General features: G+C 40.0%; 1 protein-coding gene across 1 annotated transcript; it reads left to right on the plus strand.

The window, feature by feature from the left end:
- LOC308142378 (uncharacterized protein C14orf132) lies at positions 1 to 27,609 on the plus strand. Its single transcript, XM_080512743.1, has 2 exons — positions 1 to 93; positions 27,240 to 27,609. Exons 1-2 carry the CDS (start codon positions 67 to 69, stop codon positions 27,474 to 27,476), a joined length of 264 nt encoding a protein of 87 aa, XP_080368869.1. The 5' UTR covers positions 1 to 66; the 3' UTR covers positions 27,477 to 27,609.

Raw genomic sequence — 27,609 nt, forward strand, 5'->3', positions numbered from 1 at the left:
CTAACCGGAGGAAACACGCACGTTTGCATCTTTCATTGAGTGCCTTGGCTTGAACGGAGCAACAGCATGGATCTGTCATTCATGGCCGCCCAGGTGAGACATTTTATGTTTTTTTTTTTTTTTTATATACTCCAAACTGCACAAAGATTTTTAGCTCCTCATAACTTTTATTTAGATTTTTTTTATTATTTCTGCATTCTATGTTTTTTTTCTTATGGGCGTGGTCGGTTTTCAAGTTAAGATCGTGCATGTGCGAACACGTCATCTTTTGCAACTGTAAAAGTAAACAGCACGCATATTGATAATAGGACATAAAGTATATTGTTGCTATGCTGTGACATGTATGGCATCGTCACTGTCTGAACACGGCCAACCTTTCAAACTTTATATGGTACCTTTTTGATTTTTAGTTTGTAGTCCCATATGGACATGCTGTACTTTCATGTATTTTTGTATATGAATCAAGCAGAACAGCTGGGATTTAAGTATTTAAACTTTAACAACCCCCTGCGTTTCATTCTCTCTCTCTCTCTCTCTCTCTCTCTCTCTCTCTCTCTCTCTCTCTCGCTCTCTCTCTCTCTCATTGTTAATTGAAGCTGTTAGATTGCACCAATATAATTGGACCAAATAATTCGAGTCATCTATGCAAATATAACACTGCCTGCGTTGCATAGTAATACATGTGCGCCATTGTTTTGGGCCCCATATGGAACATGCGTTATGGCCATGTGGCCAGTCTTTCCTCCTCCTCCTCTTCTTCCTCCTCCCACTGTCTGGATGCTTGTGGTTTTTCCCTGTGCCATCTACTTTGCCATTCTCCGCGCAACTGCTATTAAAAGGCTTCATACCATTATTTTTGTTCTGCAGGCCAGAGAGGCAAAATGCTCCCAAAATCTTTTTAAATCAAGGCTCTCCAAATGGAAAAGCATTGAACCATGGCCCTATCTGAGAATACTTTGTGGTCCAATATTGCTAGATTGAAAGGGATATTTAGTAATAACCAGGAAAGCATGAAGCCTGACCCCTGACAGTGATGAAATCAATTACATAGTTGCTCATCAGTCAAAATAAAAGTAAAATATGATAATGCAATATAGTCTGTGGGTCTCGTATTGTAAAAAAAAAAAAAAAAAGCTTATTATTTCTTGAATGAATGTTTGAAAAAAATGAAGAAAACAACAGCTTGGCCTTTTAACCTAATTAGCACAACAATTTGAATAATTGCAAAACTGCAGTTCAGACAAAATGGTTGATGTGCAACAATGCCACCAATGCAAGAATAATAATTTCAGACTAACTACTTGTGGCAAAGATTATGAGAGTATAATAATTTCAGCCTGTGTTCAAATCACTCCCTTTGTTCTCTTTGTCGCTGCTCCCTTATAATGAACTCTGAATGATAAGCAGTAAATCCAGATTATGACCAACATTTGGCATCATTACTGACGGAGTCCCTGAATGGTAATTTTCCCAGACAGTTGTGCATATGTAATAAATATGACATTTTTGTTGGCATTACATCGTGGCTAGTCTTACACCAAGACTGTAAATACTGAAATAAATTACTGACAGTCATTGCTGAGCAATCTGTGCAAAGAAAAATTGCTTTTCTTCGAATTTCCTTAGTAGTTGGAGGGTCTACTTTAAATGAGGCTTTGCTTTGCTTTGCTTTGATTCCAGTGCTTCGTGACCATATTTCCTCGCATTCATTTCTTGCTGGTTTCACAGTTCACCTTTTTAAAGCCTCTATCTGCCTTCCGCCCCGTCTAAAATGCAGCCTTTTCAGATCGGTAATAGCTAATTTAACTGAAGTGAAATTCATTCCCGTGCCCCGAGTCAGTCTGTAATGGTGACTGTGAATGAAGTCAGGCAAATGTCTCTGGAGTTTTAAAGATTGACTTCACAGTGGATGATTCTTTTTTTTTTTTTTTTTTTTTTTTTTTTTTTTTTACCCATCCATCTCAGTGAAGCTCCACTGTCTGCAAATCATTGGACCTTCGCCATCACTTTGTCTTAAAAAGATGACGGATGCCGCTATAACTGTTCCCTCCTAAAGACAAGGGAAAGTTTTTTCAAGAACGCTAACTCAAAGGGGCTGGATACAGCAGTTTATGCAACATGCCTACAAACAAACGATCTTTTTAGATTTAGATTTTCCTTCAGCGAGCATGTGGCTCACTTAGCATTTAGTGATAATATATCCTGCAAGACAAGACTATAAATCATGTGCACATTACTGTGAAAACCCATCCAGACGAGGAACATAATTGGCCATTGTTTGGCTGCATTTATCACCCCTCTGTTTGTTGAAACGCTTCTGTACGAAGTCACAGAAACATGCTGAATAGGTCTCCACTGAACAATGCGGCCACTCTTGTGTTTGGCGAACAATTTGCATTTGGCAGCGATGCCTCACTGGGTTGAAATGAAAAGGGGCATACTTCATTAGGTTGAAAGTGGTGGCATCCTCAAGCATTGCAAAACACGGATTAATAGGTGACAATCACAGTGAAGCTTCTGAATACTAAGTTCAATGAGGCAATTTGTTTCCTTTCTGTTAGATCAAACTGGGAAACGTCTCGCATAGTTTTCCACAGCTTTAATGAGGAAATTAAGATTTTCAGCTCATCTTGTACAATTGCTAATGGTATTGATTATTTCTCTGCATCTTGTAGCCTTCACAATATTTAATCTGCAGATGTAGGACATAAAAAAAGGAGGCAGTCGTATATTAGTCAAAGCTCGTCTTTTTCTGTTAATACTTGCAGACCAAATAAGACTCTAAATAAGACACCAACACATAAATAGGACAAGTGGACGCGAGCTGTACGCCCTTGCCAAACGTCTTAAAAGTTAATTCTTAACATACATGATTATACATAGTCTCCAGTGTGTCAGCCTTTTCCTGGCATACATCTCCCGCTTCACTGGTTTCACTCCAGCTCCGGTTGCTCTCGTCGCTCCAGTTCCTCCTCTCCTCACATGGCATCCCAGCTGCCATCCACAGCATTTCAGCGGCAGGATTTTAAAACCTCTGAACAGCAACAACGTCCAGGCAACACCTGTAGCTGAATGGCTTCTCTTCCCTCCGGGATGATCACCACGTTGCTGTTCATTGACTGGCTCAGTCACGTATCCACAGATAGCAACCAGCATGCTTCTCTTGTTTCTCTCCCTCTATTTCTCGGATCAAAAACAAAGAATTTCAGTCTTATATCTGGACCACTATGGTATCACTAAATTGAAGTAGAAACTGTACTGTTGAAATATTTGTATGAGTCACCAAACATACATTTCAGCACAATTCAATGTTTTCCATGTCTATCAAATTCCAAATATTGACTGGACTGTACATACATTTCTTCAGATTGTGAGATGCCAGAAATGCATCCGAAAACTTTTTTTTAATCAATCATACTATTGGAAAACAGCTTTAGCTTTTTTCTTTTTTAATGCTTCCACATCTGTAAGGGACATGTGTTTGTGGGATGAGCAGTACAGTCGACTATTTACTTTGGGAGAAATAATCAATACAGCTTTGTTTTTTGTGCTATTTATAAGGAAAAGAAGAAAGTGATGTGTTTTTGATGCAGCACAGTTATGTTACCAAGACAAAAATGTGTGAATATTTTGTGCCACTCTGTCCAGATTAATATGCAGTAAACAATGGTGGCATGAGAAGGAGGGAAGTCAAAGAAGCACATCACAGGTTGACCTGTATGGTCTCCATGTTTTATATATGAACTCTCTATGTATACTCTGGTTAACGTGGTCGTGTGTGGAGAAAACACAGTTCTATTTTTGGTTAATGAAGCTGAGATATAAAAGGTTGTCACCAAACAGTTGTGTCAGAAATCCTAGCAGGTTCTTGTTAGGCTTCTGTTATTTGGTTGGAAGCAGTAAATTGGTCTTCTTGGCTTACAGCACACAAACATGATAAATTAAGCTGAGAAATCAAGCCTGAAACATGCATAAGTAAATTAAATGTATGGCTGGATTGGATTTGAGGTCAGTCTTGGTATGTTTCGACAGTCTCCTCAGCCATCCTGGGCATTCTGCCAGTCTCAGACGTGCTTCAGTTGACAGATTTGCCACATGCGGCAGCAAAACCCCGAAGGCCTGGTTTTTCCACTACTTGGTGACCCACTAGCCTTTTATTCAATTTGGCCTGGACACAGATGCTCCATAACCAGCATTTGATCTTTGTGCCTTATAAAAAGAGAGAAGATTGTTAGTACTCAGTCTTCAGGCCAAATTGAAAATTAAGAAATAATTTCCATATTCTCACTTCAAATGTCTTGTCTTTATGTGACAAGCAATCAGGCGTTTCTCATTACTCATCAACTTATTTAGTGAAGTTGGACCTCTGAGCCCAAGTACCTGACAGGAATGTCTGTCTCTGCTTGAGTTATTGAGGACAGACAACATGGGAAAGATGAGGATGACGGAGTGGATGACAGCTGCAACAAACAGAGCCATCTGTATTTACCCTCAACACCAGGCGCACAGACCAGGCTCTGACAGAACTGGCAAAAACACTTTAGTTTACTTTGGTGGCAAATGATACAACAAAACACTAAGCGCTTTAATGCCAACACAAGCTGACTTCATGATTTGAAGTTAGAAAGACAGCCTTGGAGAGACATAGTAAGAAGATTTGTTTGTGCGCCACGGCCGCTGATATGAAGCCAGATATAGAGATGCAAGTTCAATAGTTCACAAATGATAATATTTTGCTCCTAAACGCACTTTTCGAAATAACAGCTATCACAAGCCCTAAATCAAGAACGCCGTTGTCCTTGGCTGCTTGAAATAAAATCCAATTACGTAATCATGTTATCTCGCTGAATCTTTCACTGGCCGACTGTCCCTTTAAAAACATCTCTGGTCTCCGTGGTGGAGGCTTATTTGAAGGGTATAATAATGGCACAGCAGTCTTTCCATCTCGAGGAGCTCATTTCTCCTCTGGTCTGCTTTTGTCTGCTTTTTCATCTGGATTTCTATGAACACTCTATGAGTCTTTCTCCTCTTTTTGGGCCATACGTAAGTGATGTAAACTGGCGTAGAAAACATCACTCACCAAACAACAAATTAGATACTTGCACACAAAAACAAGAGAAATCAATGGTTTAACTAGATGGAAAGCAGGTGATCCGTCTTTGTTAAGGCCAATTTCTATTTTTAACGGATTTCCAGAAGAGCTATCCAAGGACATGAAGCCCTTTCATTTGGCTTTTCTACTTTATTTACGTGCACATGTTTTATGACATTGTGTGCAGAAGAGTTAAATGTGTGTGTCGTGTGGATTCACACTTGCAGCAAGAACATTCAAAGACATTTATAAATGGTGGAGGGGCACAGGGCAACACCAGCAACTTGCTAATGAGGAACACCTCCAAAAAGCCTTAAAGATGTTGCCCTGCTTGAAACACATCTCCATTAATAGATGATTTTCTTCGCCGGGTTGAAGGAGAGGTCATGCTCCTCGCAACAGGACCACTTCACTGTTTATTCTCACTTGATGGATCTACGTCAAGACAGCCAGAACAGGGAATACTCAGGAGACGAAACAAACAAGATGTGTCCTATTTTGGCAGAAGGGCTGGTGGCTTTGTTTTTCACCCTCCCTGTGATCAAAATAAGGGTTCATTAGGAGAAGTCCTAGCGGAGAGTCATAGAATGTCAGATGATGTTAAATGAACACCCACAGGTTGACTCGTTTTCTGTTCAACTGAGGAATCTTTATTCCGTCAATGGGAACTATTGACTCGATAACAGGAAATTGCGAGTCTATTTTTGGCTCTTGGAAGCAGGTGCCAAACGGTCTTGTAACCAGCTGGCTGTATGCTAATCCCCCTCCCCAAGTCTCCAGGCTGAGACTCTATAAAAACCCTGTGAAATCATCCAGTGGTTCCAGATTCACAGTTTCAAATATGACTTGTATGCGCTTGTTTTTACAAGAGGTGGGAGAGTATAGATCTGGTCTGCCCACAAATGTGGTAAAAACCATTGTTTACCCTCTGGTTTGGTTTAGCATGGTTGGAGTATAGAGCAAGTCTGAGCTCATGCATTTTTCATTTATCTGCCTTGACAAATATAACAAGTAAAACACATGATTAAATATGGATATGGAAGAAAAATCAGCAATATAGTAATAAGAGCCGCAGCAACTTTGATCAGCACAGATGCTTGATTAAAGTTGAGATAACTACGTTGTGTAAAATGACCACTGCAGAGGCAGGTGTAGATGGCAGAAATCCAATGAAACATCAGTTGATAGAAGTAAGACACAATTTAGTCTCTAATAAGAGGTGTGTCCATTTGCAATGACTAAGGCTGGTTGCAGAACATTTTCAAATGAAAACTCAAAACTTTTGTTGAGAGGTCATTTTAACGTTTCAGGGATCCATTAAAATGATAGTAGTGCTCAGAGCCATTGAAAATACAACTTTTTAAAAACACTCAGACTCCACACAAGAATTATGTTTCACGTAAACGCACCATTTTGGGCCTATCATCCACACTCGGCAGCATTTTAACGGAAAACGGTTTTAACACAGGTCCCAGAGTAGGGAAATTCTAAAACCCCGGCTCAAATTTGAGGTGTGGACAGCAAAGACGATCATCTGTGGAAAAACGATGTCATAATCACCCCGCCTCTCCTCCCCACTGCGGTCTGCAATGCCATATAATAACCACAACAATCACAGACTACATGTTCCAGGTTGACTGTCAGAAGCAATTGATCCTAGCAGGAGGAGGACCAGGAGTATAGACCTATATTTACAAGTCTATGAGCAGAAGTCTACTTCGAAATTTTTATGTTTTCTGTGGCTTCTGCATTTTTGGTGTATTTGGTGAGTCACAGTGCCCCTAAAGGCGTGGCATATGTACTACATGGCCTTAGGCCTCGTGGTCATAGTGATAGGGGGACGGAATTTTTTTTGACAACACTGAGGAGAAAAAGGATTGTTTTGTCTCGTGTGGACGGGACCTCGGTCTCCATGAAGATGGTGCAAACAGTGCTACTGCGCACCACCGCCATAGTAAATAGTTCTTCTACACATGCATGAGTAGATGGACAATCACAAACCTGGCGACCTCCTGGGTGGCATGACTCCCAGTCCATATTCTCTTGGGGTTTAGCTTACAGTTGAAAGCCACTTATAATAACAATCCAACTTGGTCGTCTGTCCATATGAATGTCAGTGTACTCGCCATTGTTAATGTTTATAGCAAATTGTGTGTGTGTGTGTGTGTGTGTGTGTGTGTGTGTGTGTGTGTGTGTGTGTGGTTTCATGACAAAAATAACTTGAAATGTTGTGTAGTCAGGGCTTAAAGATGTTAGCTTCATGTGACTAATGTCATGTCATCGACATCACTCAAAACTCTTGCTATATATATATATATATATATATATATATATATATATAGTCGAATGAAGGAAGAGCTTTTATAACTAAAGGAGGCGGGGCTAAATACTTGAAATGACATGCAGAACCCGGTGATTGATGAGAGTATATTCCCCCCACTGCCACATCACAGGACATAATTTCCCAGTGTCTCTGGGCTGTCTTATTTTACAGCATGTTTGCGCTGTAGACGCAAAATATCTCCCAGCTGTTTTGCACCTGAAATATGTGATTGCATATTGAAAGAATTCCTGGGGAGAATGAAAGAGAAGCTTGATGGACTGTGACAGCCAAGTATGAAGTAATAACACCCCCCGATAGGCCCAACCCACTAACTGCATGATGCTTCCTATATAACGGGTGCCTGTGATATTCTGCAGGTATGAATTATGTAGCCTTACATAAATAATCTATTAACCACCCACCTCGAGATAATTTCAAAGCGACTTCATCCTGTGTATTGATACCATTCTCAGTAAAAACTAAGCTCTGATTTGGGGTTAAACTCAGAGGAGTCTTGGCTCCGATGTAATGTCTCCACAATTAAAGCAAACCTAAACTGCACATCTGAATCCACATCAGGGTGGAAATTATGAAGAGTGGCTTGTGGTTGTTGAGCTGGTGAATGGCAGGTGGTGATTACAAATGGTATATGCAGAAACGAAGCACAACTATAGTTAAACATCGCCACAGCTGTTATAATACAATTATTGCTCTTTTTCTCAATCATTATTTTGTGTCAATTTCCAACACAGATTTTCCAGTTGCAGTAAGAAAAAAAAAAAGAAATGTCTACGAGCAGCTAAAACGGCAAACTCACCTTTTTTTGTTCTTCTTATAACCCCGGTGACTTCAAACAATACCTCTGAAACAATAGAAACTGCAAGGCCCCACTTTTTGATTTGATCTGTTTCACTGAGACTTACACTTTGAGTGTGACCTTGCTTTTGTTCAAAGAAAGCTGCCCTCCAGCGAGTGACACGATGTACAGACGGGGCTTTCTGTCTTCCTCCCTCTCACTCACCTCGTGTTCAATCTGCAAGGGAGCCAGGGTGGTATAATAGCACATAATGCACTTCCATTGCCAAAGAAATACTGTCGCCCTCGAGCAAAAGTCTTGTCTTTAGATCAGCTTCCATGGCAACGTTTAGGGTTTGGATGACGGTCCCGGTTCACACTGTTGCCACAGTTAAACGATCAGCTTCATCAGTACAGCATCTGATCATGAGATTTTGCGATATCCTTTCGCTTACAACTTTATTACCATTTCTTTCTCTCAGTTCATTCGAGCTGCAGTCATCTCATAATTTACACTACAAATGGACTCGTTTCAATTTCCCTTGCTGATGTTCCTCTCGCAGTATAAATTACTTCCCTCCTGTGTTGCTGCCATTGTCTGTGAGCAGCTGCTCGCTTTTTTATTTATTTATTTTTGTCAGATTTATGGCTACTGTTTTTGTCTTACAGTATTGGCTAAGCCGCCTCACCTCTTAATGATGTTTTATAAAAAACAAATCTAACTGCGACCTTCTCATTTTAGGTTGCATGTAACTTTAATGCCCGGGTGATGAATCAGGCACTTACAGTACAGTCAGCTGGATTTAGTATGGAAATCATTTGCAACGCATGCTGGTATGCATGAGTGGTAGAGAAGTACACCAACTTTGATGTGTGTCTGGGTTTTTTTTTTTTTTTTTTTTTAAGATGTTGAATTTTTTATGTCATCTGCAAGGGGTTGCAAATCAATTCTCAGCTCGAGCTTCAAATCTCTCCTCACTGATGCTGTGATGTGTTTGAGCTACAAATCATAATGTTGTATTTCCTAGTTTAACCAATCAAAGTAATGATTCTATCTTTGAGCTCTTCTCGGGGAAAGCTACGATTGCCTTACCTTTATCATTTCTGGTGTTTTTGCATGCAGCCGAAGTAAATAAATGATAATTGAGATTTTCTCATGTGGTGTCATGTAGGGCAACACAACAATCTGCTGTGCAGTGTGCATGTCACAGATCTATTTGGGCTTGCTGCTAGTCTGTAAACATTGTATATCCCCTGCAGGGTTGATGCTGTGTCAGATTACACTTTACTCACCCATGTGTAAAAGGAAAAAAAAATGTCTGGAGCATTTAAAAGCAGTGATATTTCAGTGCTAATCACTGCATTTACTAAACAAAGACTGAAGACTAAGACTGTTGTGATCGAATAATTTCACACCTGAGTGTCATTTTATGTGTCTCCCAAGTCGATTGTGTCACGACGCCCACCTCATTGTTCTGTGTGATATACCTCTCACTGAGTGTGTGTGTGTGTGTGTGTGTGTGTGTGTGTGTGTATGTGTGTGTGTGTGTGTGTGTGTGTGTGTGTGTGTGTGTGTGTGTGTGTGTGTGTGTGTGTGTGTATTTCTCCACCTGAATGCATGCAATAAAATGATTTAGCTTTAATGTTCTTGCAATGAAAAACCTCACATATATTTTGGCCGCTGTTTACAAGTGTTTTGCCATATCATCCATAAACTGACATCCCCTTTTCTTGATGCCCCACTTAGACCTGCATTTACGCGGGCACATGCTGTAGAAATCAAGTTCAATCGAGATTGAGAGCAAGCTGATGGAAAGAGGACTGCTGAAGTGTTTCAGTATCTGAAAACACAGAACTGTAACTAGGCCAACATGGCACACGCGTGACAAATTTATAACAAACTCCCGCCCACCCACCCCCTCCTCCCACAGGGAAAATACATACAGTAACCATTCATAAATGCTGATGCCAACCTGCAGCAGTATATACTAAAGCAAAGCAGCGAGTGTGCACCAGTGTCGGCACTGGCTTACTAATTTAATTTTACAGCACTTGTGTTGTTGTGCTGTTTGCAATTTACACACTGAGGAAACATTGTCCTTCTTTAATAAAGACATGAAACTCTGTCAGCCATGGGGGTGTTGTGGGAAATAGTTTTTCATTCAGTTTTTTTTGTTTTTTTTTAATATTTACATGCAGTGTGAAGAAGTACTGGGCTGTTTACCAGTGACACACTGTTGGGTTTTAGCTCTGCTTTGTCTCACTCTTCATCGAGCTTATTATGAATAAAAATGAGCAGACCGAGGCAGATTTCTTTAATGGTCATCTTGTATCACATTGCCACTTGAGAACACAAACTGGAAATGTAACAAGTCTGTTCTCACATCCACTGTGTGGTGATTTTATTGAATATGGTCATGCAATGTGCAGCGATTCAATATAACCAAGCCTTACGTTTATAATGGAATTCCCTTGGGTTTTTTTATTTTTATTTTATTGCCATAGAAGTACAAACTGAACCATGTTTAGTTGTTATTCACACATTTCAATATACAGTATGTCGTGGTGTTCCTATTTCAATAACACAATCCATTGCAACACTAAAAATCTAATCTCAAGGCTTAAGAGACAGAACTATTTGAATAGTAAATGTTACCTAACAGTTATTGGATTAATCAGGTGGAATGTTTGGTGAATCTAACGGTAACTACTGAGTGCTGAGCTCAATAATAGTGATGTTGGTGGCAGGACAGGGCCCCATGGTGTAGCAGTGGATTGCACTCTTACCTCAGAATGACATTTTCCCTAGTCTTTGGAGGCTTGTGTGGCATTTCCATGGTCTCAGTGCTTGTTTGAGCTTTCTCCATCTACTCTTTGGTCCCTTGCCTCATTTCAAAAAGATGTGTTTTAAACGATTTGATTTAAAATTGCAAGTAATTGTCAATGAAACATCTAAGTTTGATTGAAAAGAATTGATCCTATGCAAAAGTAGAACATATATTATTATATAGAGGATTGGGATGAAATTCCCATTTAATAGTTGTACTAATATGAGGATACCTGTATTGCTTACACGGCCGTTTCTTTGTAAGTGAATATTTTCATACTTATTTGGTGATTTTTCTCCATCGGGTTTTGGCTACATTAAAGACTGCAAAGTCTTCTTTTCCGGTAAATTCAATGAATTTGAAAATGGTTTCATCTGCACTAAAAAATATATATATATATATACCGTGAGGCATCGTGGCTCTACCGGCATGCTGTTTCTGTCATCTGTATTCAACCCTTTTTTTCATGCACAAATGAGAGCTGTTGAAGTCTGTGCACTGACAGACATTAATCAAAATGCAAATTGGCAGAACGAAAAAAAAAGTTATTTAAAACAATTAGTCACTGTTTTTGGTTCTCTTACAAGACTTTTTCTCGGCAGCAGCACCAACCCTCCCTTCACAGCTTCACTTCTGCATGTAAATTAAGCTTTTGTAGTTTGCATATTAACATTTTAATATACTTATGTCGCTTTTACGTACTGAAAACCTTCTTGGGATTAGTGCGGAAGGGCAAAACGGTGTTTCCTCGACTTCTCAGATTTTACAGAGGAGATAATTAATCATGTTCCTTCAAGGGATTTAGAGTTTGTGACAGCAGCAGGCAGGCTATTACACGAGAGAGAAACTAATCGGGAGGGGGGGAAAAAAATAGGAGGGATATTGTGTAAAAGTTTACAAGTGAGAACAACAGAACGAGAATGAAGGGAATTGAAATATGTTAGTGCCTTTATGAGGGAAATCGAAATCGTGGTAGTCTACGAAGGTCTACCATCTACAAAGGTTACACACTTTGTTTGCAGACGTCATGGTGTGTTGTTTGTCTGATTAGAAAAGTGAGATAACGTATTTATGAATTCAAAATTAGATCTCTTCACTTGATAGACTCGCAAGGGAGTTGGTATTGTTGAAGCGCTATAAAACACGTTCTGACACTGCGCAGCCATCAAGGAGGCGAGTGCATCTGCACAGAGTGTCTGTGCGTGCTGGTTTACATCCATCCTGTATGTTTATCTGCCGAGAGGAGAAATTCCATTCGTCTGGCCAACCTTTATGAATAACCTCTGCCGCCTTTCAGTCACATTTCCCTGTCGAGTTATCCCACAGTGAGGCTCGGCAATCCTACTCACTCCGACCATAAATATTCATAATTATAAATGTAAATATAAATATATCATGGTAGGGGAGGAAAATAGATCACTTTAGCTGTGCAACACAGAAATTAATGAGACAGGACATTAAGTAGAGAGCAGCAGAGATATATGAATACAAATTATTCAGAGATGGATGAAGATGTATCAGATTCTGTAATCATGCATATTACATGAATGCCATGGGAGGGTGCAAGAGTCAACTACAGAAGGCTTTCTATTCTCCATGCTGTCTGGTAGATGGCTACAGATAAAAGCGAAGAAAGAGTAAATAAAGTGAGGAGATATGGTGCGGTTTGGAAAGCAGATTTTGACAGGAGGTGGGATACTCCTTTAGGAGAGGGCTTCACAGCCTACATGAGACGAAGAGCGAGCCTGCCACTGTGAAGTCATTGAAGCCTTCGAGAGCCGAGAGAGAAAAGATTTGAGACCGGCAATGACGAGGTCAGAGCAGTGAGAGCTTCCATGAAAGTAGCTGCAAGAGTGGAACCGCAATCTTGAGGCTTCATTGGACAAATACAGTACAGGACACAGATCTCAACTTAGTGTGATTCTGGATTTTAAAAGAAAAGTATCCAACATGCCTCATAAAGCTGTTGTCATTGATATAATTAATTAACTTCATACCCGCATAGTGCTCAGTGTTAGTGGATCCTTTAAAATTTAGCTTTTGTATTTGTAGTGACCCAGAGGCGGTGCATATGAATGAAGTTCTACAAACAGTCTCCAGAGCACATGCCAATATTTGCATTATTAAGCAAGGGAAGATAAATTCATACTTTGCTTCTCTAAGGGGGTAACACTGGATTAACGCCTTTCAGGGAGGAAGTGTCTCTCTGTGCTGAAACCTTCTGATGCATTGAAAAGGCAGTGTGTGTGTGTGTGCGCGCGTTCGTGCGTGTGTGCGGATGAGAGATGAACCAATCTTTGTAGTTGTGAGGACCAATGCTGATACTGATCCAGTATTACAGCTAATGGTATATACATTTCACAATTTAATACCAAACGATACGGCAGCTGATGGGTTTAGCTAAGATGAAAGCTTTTCATTTTCCACAGTGGACGACCACTGATACAATTTGCATGACATTACTATTTGTCACAACCATTATCTCCACTGCTTATTATTTACCATTGACAGAAATAATGTGTACACATGAGAAGTAGAGAGCAGCACTATGAATCACGTAGCTGGAGAAGCCCTAAAAAAAAAAAAAAAAAAAATCTGTTATCTAGTGGCAAAGGCATTTCTTCTTCATAATATTGCCATCTGCTTTGCAGTTCAAAGATTAAAGTAGATCACAGTCTGAGAGGGGGCAGAGCAGGGCCACCCATGCTGCACCTCACCCCAAGCCAAAGTGTTAGATGCACCTCACCTCCAACCAAGTCTTACATGAGTGGAGATGCAATTAAGGGCTTCTATCTCCCTGCCTGAAATGTCTCTGTGTTGCACAGTGAATGAGCAGGCATGGATGGAGCCGTAGGGGTGGCTGATGCAACCAGCAACAGATACACTGAGCACATACTGTAAGATTTCCCCCATTTTTCTCTGTTTGTTTTAGCTCTCTTACTCAGCAAGCGATTAAACATTTTAGTAGCAATGCTCAAAGGAAAATATCGATCAAATATCAGTGTGTGTGACTAAGTCTACCTTTAACAATGCCGTTTAATCTTGAAAAGGAATTGATTTTTGATATTGGTTTTTTTATTTTTTACATGCCAGCAAGGACAAAAGAAAAATAAAGATGGGAGACAAGCAGAGGCCACAGGTTGCTCGACCCTCACGCTCTTAACTTCCTTGAATCTTCCACTATTGAACTTAAAGAAAAAAGTTACATTTCCATTCTGATTACAATAACGGCATCTAAAACAATCATATAGATTAATCCGTGCTTTTGCCACAATTAAGACTTTTTTTCTCATGAATACTGTCTGTTCGCTTGACTTAATTTTGGCATGGGCACAAGAGGAAGTCTATTCAAAAGGTCGGCCGCTGGGGCCTGCATGGGCATAACGGCAGATACCGCAGATCCTTAACGTGAAAGAGGTGACATATGACGCCACTGGGTGCATTTTAATTGAAATTGCTCACAATCTAAAATAGATGAGCTGGATCTGCATGGAGATTTTGAAGTGGTGTGATATTGCCCAGCAAGAAACCTCTGTTGCTATAGCCTGATGTGTTCTTTGGTGTAAACTGCACCATAAAACACATGCTGCACATAATCCAGTTTATGCATATTTAAAATATCTGCTCCCATGAATATTTAACCGGTCATGCCATTGGTGAAAGAGCATTTTTCTGTAAATCTTGCAAACTATCTTGAAATGAAGATGGAAATGGCTATTTAATGTAGCTCAAACACAAAAACGTATATATTAAAAAAAAAACAAAAAAAAAAACGAGTACTGTATTGTAGAGTTTTGGCAGGGTGAGAGAAGCATTTTCAAGATTCACTGAATTCTAACAAGCACTTAAGTTTCTTTCCCAAGGTGTGGTGTCAGTTATGCCATATGCATGGTGCTCCTATAATATAACAATCAGACTATAACTTCAGTTATGAGTTATTTTATCCACAAAGATTTTCAAATAAAATTTTGCAAAAAGGGACATTACATTTTTTTTAAACTTAGCTAAAATGAAATAAAGTGAAATAAATATGTCAAATAGTCAGTTAAACAATAGTTCTGGTGTAATGTTTAAGACAATGCAGTGAATAATGTGTGTGATTGACAACTTGTCTAACTTGCCGTAGCTCTTTTAGTCTTGTAATAGAAGTTTCCTTCACAAGTTGGTGTATTGAGTCACTTCAGACAGTAGGGTAACACAACTTATGAATGTTGTTTCAAGTTAACAGACAGATATATAATATTTATCCACTGGCCACTACCAACCAGAAATAAGTCAAAAGTTTTAAAGTCAAGGCGAAGGGCACGCTGATGCTAAAGTAGCTCCACACTACCATCCCATATAAAACATAACCATGACTAATTCAGTTTCCATTAAAGTGTGTTGCTAATGATGAAAAAAACTGAGTGTGATCCTCAAATATAGAGCACAATCTTCCCCCAAAGAATTAAAAAAAAAAAAAAAAAAAGACTTTTAAGGCTGGTTTATTAAGAGGATGGTATCATCTGTGATCTGAGCTCTTTAATTATTAAACCTAGGTTTTCATGGATAAAGAAAAAAATAAAACGATTTCTTTTGCTTTAGCTTTATGCTTTTCACATGCTGGTCTTAACTTTTTGTGTCAGGATTTCTCCTTTAACTCCTGTGTGAGGAGTCTTTGCAGCTCGGGGAGTCACTCATGAAAGTAAAATGTGTTAAGACACGATGATGGTAAAGCACTTAGACGTGCCCAGATGTGTAAACAGATAAGTGGACACACACACACACACACACACACGCACATCGTTGGCTATCTCGCTTGCTTCTTTTTTCATGACTTCAAATCATTTATCATGTGATCATCTGGCACTCCTCCCCAGTGTCATCTGGCTGGAATAAGAAATCACTCTCTTTGTAGTGGATTTTAATCATTCGCGTCACACGTTAAGTAATCACATTATCTCTAACATTATCACATTATCTCTATCTAAAGCCAACAGGAGTGATAGGGATTGATGATCCAAGACATGTTTTAGTTTCTTCTTTTAAATGTGGTATCATGTCAAAAAATAAAACATGTACGGCACAGAAACATGAAAGTGATACATTGATCAGACATAGCATCAAAGTATAATAAACTTTCTCCTGTCCTGAAGATTTTCCATTGAGCTGACAGATTGATCGAGGTGTCAAGTGAGGATCACTTGGGCTACACTTGTTCCATTGAGTTATAAGATTTATTAAAAAATGCTGCCGGGCCGCAGGGACAGGGAAAATCAATGAGAGCAGAGCTGTAAATCTGACCAGTAGGAACCAGGCCTGAAACTAGAGGTTTCAATACCACAGTTCTGGTGAACAAGCCTCCCTAAAACCCCCAAGATTTATGGCATGACTAGTTCAATATGCCACTGTCTACTATGGAACAGACCTATTGTTTTTTCTTGGCCACTGCGGTTGTATAAAGTATAAGCGCTACTTTTTCTCCAACAAATTGGGAAAAAAAACATCTACAGATTTTTATTTTTCTCAGTACTCTGATGCAAATTAATGACTTCCCTCATTTGCAGCATTGTAAATTGTATTTATTTTCGGCTAAAGTCAGTGAAAGCAGCAACAAACATGACATTATTAGACAATTTCCTTTTGGAGAATTTAAAAAGAATATACTTTTGTGGTGTACAAGTGCAGACTATGCTACTTCTACTATTTATTTGTGTTGCAAACAGGCAGTTAATGTTTGTCACTGTGCATTAAAGTAGCAATGAAGCAAAGCTTTACTTGAGGCACAGCTCGTATTGGATGGCTGGCGCCAACTGTCTGCATTTGGCCTCCAAATGATTAGTTTACTCAGACGTATAGAGAGTGCTGTCGATATTAAAACAAATCTAAAGTAAAAACACCAGAGCTTGTCTTTTCTCTTAGTAAATTGTGTTAAACATTGAATGTCAGTGTCCGTTTGAGTAAAACTAGACTGCTGCTTAGTTTCATTGAAGCCTTCCAGGATCTTCAATGAATTATCAAGGTGTCCTCATGTCAGACTTAAATACAAATTTTATTTGATTTTTTACTCTGTGTTACACACCTGTGGCACCAGGTTGAGACTTCCAGGAGATGTTGTGTAAAATGACATTCAGCAGCTCTTCAAAGGATGAGCTGCTCTTCATTTCACTTTCACTTGGCTGACAAAAGCTCAGATTGGACTGGAACAATTTTTGAGACTGATGCGTGTAATAAAACATGCGCACGGCTCCTCGATGGCTTCAGTCATTGCTCCAGGCAGCATTTAAATTCACCGGGACTGTCAAACAGATGCTTTATGTGTCACTCTCACTTGTTTCGGAAATATACCGGATTGTGACGCAACCATATGAATGTGCCTATTGTTCACCCACGCAGGTGGTTTCACTCCGATTTCCTTATTAGGCAGCTTCTCATTAGTGTGTGCAGCTGTGCTTGGATAATTATCTGCCTATTTCTACCCACGTACTTCTGCACATCCCAAAATCTTGTAGCTTTTCATACAATAGAAATCATATTATAATTTCTAAAGAAAATTAGAGGTAATTTATAATTACAAATTGAGGTTGTATGGGCGCAGATTGAAATCCCTTCACAACCTGGTCGAGATAACGCTGACTTTTAAATTCTGGTTTTTGATGCTGCTGCGTGCGGCAGACGCTAAACTGGCCGTGGGTATGAATGCATGTGAATGTGATCATCTCACTGTGTTAGCAGTGAAACAGAGTGGTGAGTACGTCACCTTTCCCTCTGAGTTAGCTGGGATAATCGACAACACCTCCGTGAGGCGAGTGTGATAAGACAGATTGAGAAGAGTGCTGTCGTATCAAGACCAAAGTTTAAAAAAAAAAAAAACAGTTTGAAAAAGAAGGAGAAGTTTGCATTCTGTTGTTTAGCTTTGTGCTCAAACTGGTCTTCCTAACAGGGTAAGAATTAACTGTTGTTATGATGTATATCCTGCTGAACTCCGCAGTAATGCAATATGACTGGGTGGATGCAATGCAGTGCATGTGGGATTATTGTTGTGGCGTTTTTACCAGCACGTTTACAGTTTAAAGATTTATTAAGGAGTCAAAGCAGCTGTGCTCATCAATTAAAACCTAAATTAAACAAAAGTATATGGTGCCTCTGAAGCTCATTCCATTGCATGTATTTTGTCCTTGCTGTGTGCAGATTAGAATTTTTATTGAATTGCATGACGGATTGTTTTGAGGTGTTTTTGTGTATTTATTACTGAATTAAACACTCTTATTTGTATGGCAGTTTTCATTCTTCCATGCATGAGCCACATCACTAAAGGTGTCTCACCTGCCATTAATAAAACAATCCTTTCCAGCCAGTAAATATATGAATTACTCCACCTATAGATTCCAGTCAATATTCTACTTCACATAATGTGACACGATGTCTAACTCAGGAGCTGAAAATGACATTGGAAGAAGTGGACTTAAAAATAAAAGAGCCAAAACTCAAAACTCATTACAAGTTCAAACAGGAAGAGATTGGCAACCGATCAGCTGTTTGACCAGTTCCAATCCATTTCACTGGACTGGAAGCCACAAATATAAAACTGAAATGTTTTTATTGATGAGCACATACATTGCTAACATCAACCAGAAGCATGGTTTTTGAATCCAGCATCCACTGAGGACTTATTGTAACAAGATGCCAGTCGACATGATTAAATAGAGGCGACATGGTCACAGCTCATGAGGGCTGTGCAACAGGAGAGCAGAGGGACAACGCCATGTCAGACAGATATTAAATTAAACTAACCAAGAATCAAGGCTTTAGTCAAGTAAAGCCTTGATTTACTTGACAATTGAATTGAATTGTAATTAGGGAATAGGGAAACAGACCCCGGTCCGGGTAGGGGGTAAGTAATGGAGCCTGGTTTGGATAAGGTGCAGAGCTAGAGGTACAGGTTGGACATCCAAAGCTCAGTTCTTAGTTTCTTTTTTTTAATTGTCACAGTATCTTTTTATAGTTCATCCATAAGTTATAATGTATGTACTTTGGCTGTAACAATGTACTGTACATGTGTGAGCAGGAACAGTTATTTTTGGCGTGTTAAGTACACAGCCACTTTGGCGAGCTAAAGTACCTGCATGGGATGTCCCAGGGGGCATTATTCTGTGGATAACATGTAGATGCTCAACAGTGGGATTGTTTTTTCGTGTTTTCAGGCAAATGTCAAAAGCATGTTTGAGTTACGACGCGTAAGTGTGAAGGTGTGTGTCTGTGACAAAGTGTAGCCAAGCAGCGAGATGCTGACAGTGTCTTTGACAGTTAAATCAGCCGAGATCGGTAGAATTGTATGTGTTAGCCAGGTGTGTATATGTTTCATAGTATGTTAACATGTGCTGTTTCCAATGTATTGGAGGCTAAAAATGGAAACCATGCACACATGGACGTCGTCTTTGTCTGTCCCTGTGTGCAGCACTGTTTGTTCGGTCGATAGCGGTTGACAGCGTTTCTAGTTTCTGATAACACTTTAAAATAACTACAGTGCAGAAAAAAGTGGCTCCTGGGTTGAAAAACATACCAGTGAGTGAGAAAGGTCTCAAATATATTAAAATAATGTGAAATGGTCGACTGGTCAAATTGCTCCCAATGGATGGATTGAGGCCTTTACATGGCAGCTGTCACCATTGGTCAGTGTGTGTGTGTGTGTGTGTGTGTGTGTGTGTGTGTGTGTGTGTGTGTGTGTGTGTGTGTGTGTGTGTGTGTGTGTGTGTGTGTGTGTGTGTGTGTGTGTGTGTGTGTGAGAGAGAGAGAGAGAGAGAGAGAATGTGATTAAGAGTGTGAAGTAGTTCTGGGGCCACTCAAGCAGTGGAAAAGGGCTGTATTGTGAAATCCATTAGCCATTTATGTCCTGACTTTTCGCCTTGAAAAGTATGAAAAAAACTTTTGTCATATTTGTATTTTCATCAACATCTGTTTCACTCAACGAGAAACAAATATAGGAATTTAGTCTGCCACTGATTCACTGTCATTGGTTTCAGAGACAATCAGAGGAAAGACGCAGGTTATTAAGCCCTCCTCTGTCCGGGCAGCTGAAGCTCCAAGAAGCAATCACAGTTTCTGACACTGTGCAACGATGAGCTTTGATGGCGGCGGCCCTTCTCACTGTTTATCAACTCACTGTCTTTAAACCATGATAAAATACATTTCCAAACCAAAATCACACTGTATATTCAAAAGAACACATGGAGCCCGACAAAAGATGCACAACGAAAAGTGTATGCTGTATTGAACTGTCCCGATAAAAGCGTGATTCAACGGAGTAAAAAACAAAGTCGATATGACTTCACTTACAACAAGATGCATTTGTGAACAGCACACCCTGACCAAACTGTAGTTTATAGAGCTGTGATTGCTGGGACTGTTGACAAAATCGACAGCTGTGTGTTTTCATTGATTGTATGAGCAATGCAAAGGACAAAGTCCATCCTGTACACTGCAGGGATCCACCTCTACTTTCTCTCAACCTCCAAAATGTACCTCAAGTTTGTTTTTTTCCACCACAAGGACACACAGATACAGGAATCAACTTCGATTAGAGCCTGGACTCACCATCAATGATTGTAGAAAACTCACATGTCGGATTGTGTCTTAACTGTTAAGCTGGAGTGCTTTCGTGGTTAGGTATATGTTTGGGTTTCTCCACTGTTTGGAGGGTTTTTTTTCCCCCAGTTTGTGCCAAAATCATTTCACTTGAGCTCTTACTGGTGTTGACATCCCACAGGAGGCAATTACGACCCATTCTATTTCACAATTACTGTGATCATCCGTGTAGGATGGCACAGCTCTCAGAACAGCTGGGACGAATAAATCAAAGCTGTGGGAGCAGAGCAGGTGGAATTGTACATTTCACTGTATCATCTGCTGTAGATTGGAGTTTTTCTGGGTGTATCGTTGCACAGGTGTCGCCATCACTCAAAGCCAAGTGGCCGTGAAATATGCAAGTATAGATATTTTTCTGCTTTTGTTTATTAGATTGTAGTTTTAGCCATTTCTGTTGCTTGGCCTCACAGGGTAGCACAGCCTTTAAAATACCATTCAAAACCCCGTTTCTTCTTTTTTTTCCTCAGGAAATCATAATCCTTATTGTGCTTATGTTTTGTTTAAGCATGGAGAGAGACTTCTAAGTCCACCTTGGTTGAGTAGAGTTAATTCTGCTGCTCCAAGGAAAGAAAATTACACTGGTAAAATTCAATGACTGCATGTTTTTCCAAAAACAATGTTCTGGTTCTTTTGAATAATCCACAGACTTAACTCTCCATGGTTCCTAACCCTAACCCTTATTTATTTTTATGTCTCTCACTTAAAAAAAAAAAAAAAAAAAGGCTTTTCAAACAATGTTCTGCCTTTACAGATGAGCAGTGTTCAACTTATCAATCTCACAGGTTGTAATTATCTGCAATTTTTGTAATAATCTCAGATGTTGGGTCATTCACATTTCATGCTTTTCAAGTTTATCAATACTGATTATATTGATTTGATCGATTTTTTTTCTCCTGAGACGCATTCAAAAGAGACTGCAATGTTTGTTTCGAAATGGCCACAGAGTAAACAAAGCATCAGAAAATGGTGACATGTTTTCTTCACCCTCTGCATAAAAGGAGGGTTATTCATAGGGCCCAATTTGCATCAAATTCCTTTGTGTGTGGCCCTTGAAATCAAATAAGTTTGACACCCCTGGTCTTTTGTGATACGACTATATAATGAACATTAAAGGGAACAAAAGTAGACAAGACAGAAGAAATAAAGCTAAACTCGTGCCTGTTAAAAATGTAGTGCTCGACTGACCAGATGACTGAAGCCATTTATCTGGTACTTTACTGTCAAGAGGTGGATGTTTGCAGTTTCCAGGAAATTTTGGCATAAACGACTCCGCTTACTCATCCATGTATGCCAAGAAGCACGTTTTTTTTTTGACGGTAATTCTTCAGGGATGATCATCATTACCGTCTAAGTGTTCAGATGCTTTGGGATGCTACTTATCAAGGTCTCCGTTTCCCTCTCTTCCATTAGTGCTTAACTGCTCGCTGTACCAACCTTACATCCACGATCCACGTGGGACAGCTTGGATAAGGAGGCACAGAGGCACTCCCGTGAAGAATAATGATATACTGACATGCCATTGAAACAACTGCGTATGTGCACCTTTTCACACAACATTGCTGCCAAAAATAGCAAACCTTGGCAATCAAATATTTAGATTGAGGCTTTACTAGATGGAAAACTGTTCCACATACTCCCAGAATCAGCTTCTTTTTTATTCGGTACACTTCCCCATTTATGCAAACAGCATACTCCTGTGGACAATGAGCTACTTATAAATAAAACATTAATATAAAGAATGCAGACAGGGTTGAAAGCTTTACTTGTTGTCTGCTTGAACATTAGATTAGGCAGGATTCATGTTTGAATGCAAGATACGGTTTTCAACATTGAAAAGGCTAAAGATCAGAAAGAGGGAGCATTAAAAAAAATGAATCAAACTCAGTCACATGTTGAATATTTATAAAATAGGTCACAGGTCCAGGGAGACGGTAAAGTAACATTTAAAGGCATTCAAATGAAATTTCAGGTTTTTACTCTTTGCATTTGCAAGTAAATAAGTATGACAGTTATGGATATTAAAGTGACAAAGTTAAAACTTCCAACTCTTTGAAGTAAATTGGAAACAGCCAAACTACTCTAAAAATAGTTTAAAATTCTAGTTTTTCTCATTCAAATTCAGACCAAATTTCAAATAAGAGATGAGAAAAATGTCAAACATAAGCGTGCAGCAGATTGTTGAAAATCCACATTATATTCAGAATATAACAAGTACACCCTGTCGGAGCTTACAGTGAGAATTTCCTGGAAGTTCAGAACAGTTTTAAATTTGCATCAGTCCTAATTTAAATTCCTCCCTTTGAAAAGAAGATGGAGGATTGTGGTGGTCCTTCTCACATGAGTTTTAAATTGCATTTGTGGATTGCACAACAAACTGTGTTCACAAACCATGATCATTGGAAGTGTGCCGCCCTTGAAGTGGTTTCTGGTACACGTGGCTGTTACTAATGCAGTGTCGCCTCAGGGCCTGGACATCACAAGCATTCAATATTGACCTTCAGGCTTGTCCCTCATGCACAGAGGATTCTCCGCATTATCTGAATGATTTGATGTGATGAACTGTGGAGGGTGGGATTTTCTAAGACTTTTTGTCACAAATTCCCTGAACGATGGTTTGACCCTTTAGATGATAGTTGTAAGGTTTATTGAAAATCCCAACAGAAAACTTAAGAGATGGGTACAAAATACAAAAACACTGTATTTATTTACCCAATATACATATTTAGTAGCTCACATTGACATTATTAAGTCATAGCCTTAAACTGGTTAAAGCTAAAGTCGAACAACAACACCATAAAACTGTTAAAAATGCAAATGGGATATGAAAACAAATTTGTGGTGCGTATTCTCATTTTATCATTATGTCTCCAGGTCAGAATACACCCTGGTCAGGGAAAAATACAGAGAGAACCACACATTCGATTCACACCTAGGGACAATTCAGTGTCACCAATTGACCTCATGCATGTTTTTGTTCTGTGGGCGCTGGGTGCTGTAAGGCGAGCGTGCAAACGACTGTGCCGCCATGGAACCCACACCTGTATTACAGATTCAAAATGAACCCAATGAATGACAGCACTTCCCTATAAAACAGGTAAAACAGGGAATACGTTCAAAATTCCATCGTATGGGCATTAAAAACAACAACAATGAACGTTTTTAAAAAGGGGAAACATAAACTAGGTTATTTTCCCTTTTCAGTAAAATTGTTTCATGATTTCAAACATAGTTGTTTCCTGTCTAAATTGCTTTCTTCATGAATAGAGCTCTTGTCATGTTACTTACCTATGAACAATTGATCAGACTGTGGCTGACTCAACATCAGATACATATAAAATATGTTTTTTTTTGCAATTGTTGGCATGTTAGAAATATTATTTTCCTCTGTAGGTTTCTGTTGACATATATGTAATGTTACAGTATCTTTGATGTAGTGTCTCTATCTGTCACTTTCAGTTACGCCATTTTCCATTGACCTTACCCATACATGTTGCATGTATAAGCCCCCTAGTATATAAACAAACGTGAAAACAGATGAAGTGTGTGTGACATGCTATACTTGGACGAATCAGCAACTACAGTGACAGAGAAGATGGGGGCAGGGGGGACCCAGGTTGCTGGACTTCATGCATGCCTGTCTGCCTTCATCATGCTCATATGAACAGCAGGCGCTTCACATGATGTGTCATGTCATTATTCACCACCAGGGGCCAATGAATGGAGAGCAGGAGAATGCTTTCTAAACAGTGTTTTCCCCCATGTGAGGGAAGACCAGGAGTGTGTGTGTATGTGTGTTAATGTCTTTGTGCATTAGCCTGTGTTGGAGGGGAGGGGGGCTGCGAGTGTGAGAGGAGAAGGTGAGCAAATGAGCAAGCGAGAGAGAATTTCTGTGTATGTGAGCGCTCAACATCCCTCCGAGGTATTTTTAGCATTGTTGTTTCCACATCTTCAGCAGAGCCTCCTTTTCCAGTCTGAGAGTGGTAAAGATTCACCATGCATTTCCCAATCACACACACACACACACACACACACACACGCATGTGCGCGCACACACACACGCACACACACACACACACACACACACACACACACACACACACACACACACACACACACACACACACACACACACACACACACACACACACACACACACACACACACACGTTGTCCCAAGCAATTCATCATTTCACTTGCCACATCTAAAACATTCAGAACTTGTTAATCAAGAGGTGCTTTCTAAATACACACATGCACAGACACACACTTGATGTTGTGTGAGACACAGAGGGGACCCTGCATGTCTTGTGGGAACCCTTGTATCCACTTACTAATGATGCCGTGCACAGTTACATCTCATTTGTTTTAATATAGCACTCGAACTTGTTAATGCATGACCAATAGTAGCAAACCTGGCATGCGATGATTGCCAGGAAAGGAAAGGAAAGACCTCGGAGGTTTAACTCACTGCTTTCAATCTGGTTCGTCTGTTGTGAGTTGATGAGCACATCCTCATCAAAAGAAGACAATTAAATCAACAGCATTCTCACACTTGAGCAGAATGAGCAGGTTTAGGTTACAAGTGGGTTTGTATTGTATTTCAAGCAGTGGCGGTGCCAGATTTCTTTTTTGCGGGTGCTTTGGGAGAGCTTGGTGTTATAGTAACGGTGCCGGGGAATTTAGGGATCACGAGATTATTTTCTACTGTAAATGCCAACAATATGTGCGCACTGCACTGCGCACCTAACAGTCGCGCACATACAGTAAAGGCTCCGCTATTTAAAACAATATTATGCGACACAATATGCAAGATTTTCAGCCAAAGTGAAAAAGATGAAAGGTTTACAAGCCTGCCACTTAAACACACCACAGAATGGAAACTTTAAGACAAGAATGTCACTGAGGGAGCCTCAACACCAGCAAGTTTTCATTTAGGCCTCACACACAACGTGAGGCCTGAGTTTTTAAGAATCATCATTTGTGGTGAGTCGTAACTGCTTTTATGTGTAAATGTCCAAACACAGAGAAATATCACAGTGCATTAGTAAATTGATACAGCGCTTCTACGCTCTCGAGCTCGTTGACAGGTTAACAGGCAGGGTGACCGCCCTAGAGACGATAAAGACATTTTAACAACTTTCTTTTGAGGGAAAACACCAGCTTTTAAAAGATGGGAGACCAACACCTGAGCTACCAGACATTCAGCAAAGGAAAGGTCAGACGCAGGCTGGGTTAGTGCGCTCTTTGCTCCAACTGCCAAAAAGAATTTTGTTGTACCTATGTTACAATGACAATAAAGATATTCTATTCTATTCTAAAATTGAGAGTTGTTTCGATTTTCTCAGTGTTTCTGTGTTTCCAACATAAACAACAGCTGCGCTGCCATGTCATGAGCTATATCTTGTTGCTTGATGGGAGCGTATGGAGACTGCTATTGAATAATTAAGTTTCTTTAATGGTGTTTTACGATCATGATTTTGTTAGATTAACACCAGCCAGCCAAAACAATGTAGCGGTTACAGAGCTGATTGCTGCAATGCATTATGGGAGTTGGGTTGGCGGTGTTTCAAATGTCTATATTTGGGGTTATATTAAGCTTGTTAGTGTTGGCAATGATTGTGTTGTGTTGTGTTTTTGTTACTTAGTTGGCATCCAGAAGTGGAGGGGGTTGTGTGTCATGTCATCTTGCCATCGTGCTCCTGTGTTCTCTGTCAAAATAAAAGGCCCTGCTGATTGCAGAAGGTATAAAGAGAAGAGCATATTTTCATTTGTTAATCCTATGTATAGCACACCACAATATTTAACTGTCATTGGTGTTGACATCGTTTGTGCCGCCTATCCAACCCTGATGCTCACGGCATGTCACTGGTGATTTCCATTTAAAGTTAGTTATGCCATCTTTCCTTAGCGCGCCATTATTTTCCACAAATAGTGTGTCGTCATTGGTGAATTGAATTAAAAACTAACCCTCAATGCAGCAGATTGTCTTGCTGAAGTTGCTTTTCTCTTGAGGTCTTCCCACAACTGTAAGCTCTCCTGGCTGTGTATATTCAGTATTCTCAACATGTACAATATGCTGGTATTACAACTTGTTGCCCCTGAAACTTCCCCGAATGGCAAAGTACAACCTGTGAACCAAAAGATCCAGAAGACAATTCTCCTGGGCTTGAATGCCAGACTTTGTTTGTGAGGCTGGTTGCTTGGAGCCTTCGGACTTTATTATGCTGCTTGGGGATTTTGGCGAGACACGCTACAGCAGTTTGGGTATTTTTACTTTTCCTGCTTGTCTGGGTTTTACATTTTGATGTAAGTACAATGGACATGACACTGTTCGTGGTTGGGCCACATCTACACTACGTCCGTTCTGATTCTTATTAAAAATGCATTAAAACAAAATCCCTGATGCGTGGGCCCAGCAGGCCTCAGTTTCCCAAATATAGCACAGAGCTAATTGGAATAGCGCAGTCCAATGTGACATTTCCCATTTTCTCTTCTCTAACTTAATTTTCAAGCGCAGGCCATCCGTTATGCTTCAGTTGCACAAATAAAAATAAACTTCACATTCTTTTTCTTTCAGATCCCAGTTATGACTGGAGCCTTCATGGACTCCTCGCCCAATGATGACTACAGCGGCGAGCACTCGCTCTTCAACTCCTCGGCCAGCGTCCACGCCGCGGCCTCGGCCGCCTCGGTTCACGGCCAGCAGGATGAGCAGCAGTCCATGTCCAGCGATGCCATCTGGCTCTGGATCGCCATCATTGCCACTATTGGAAACATCGTGGTGGTGGGAGTTGTTTACGCCTGCACTTTCTGATGAACCTACAAAGAAACTGCAAACACGCATCCTGCTTTTTCTGGATCTCTGGACCCCTGAACGAGGCATTGTAGACAGATACACATCCGCTCTCTCTCTCTATGCCTCTTTGCTTTTTTCTTTTCCTTCCTCA

The sequence above is a fragment of the Blennius ocellaris genome, assembly GCF_963422515.1.
Source record: "Blennius ocellaris genome assembly, chromosome: 17".
NCBI lineage: Eukaryota > Metazoa > Chordata > Actinopteri > Blenniiformes > Blenniidae > Blennius > Blennius ocellaris.

Bases quoted from the DNA above. Each gene is read 5' to 3' on its own strand.
- LOC308142378 (XM_080512743.1), top strand. From the start codon at position 67: ATGGATCTGTCATTCATGGCCGCCCAG. The intron at 94-27,239 runs GTGAGACATTTT...TTTTTCTTTCAG, and splicing joins TGTCATTCATGGCCGCCCAG to ATCCCAGTTATGACTGGAGC.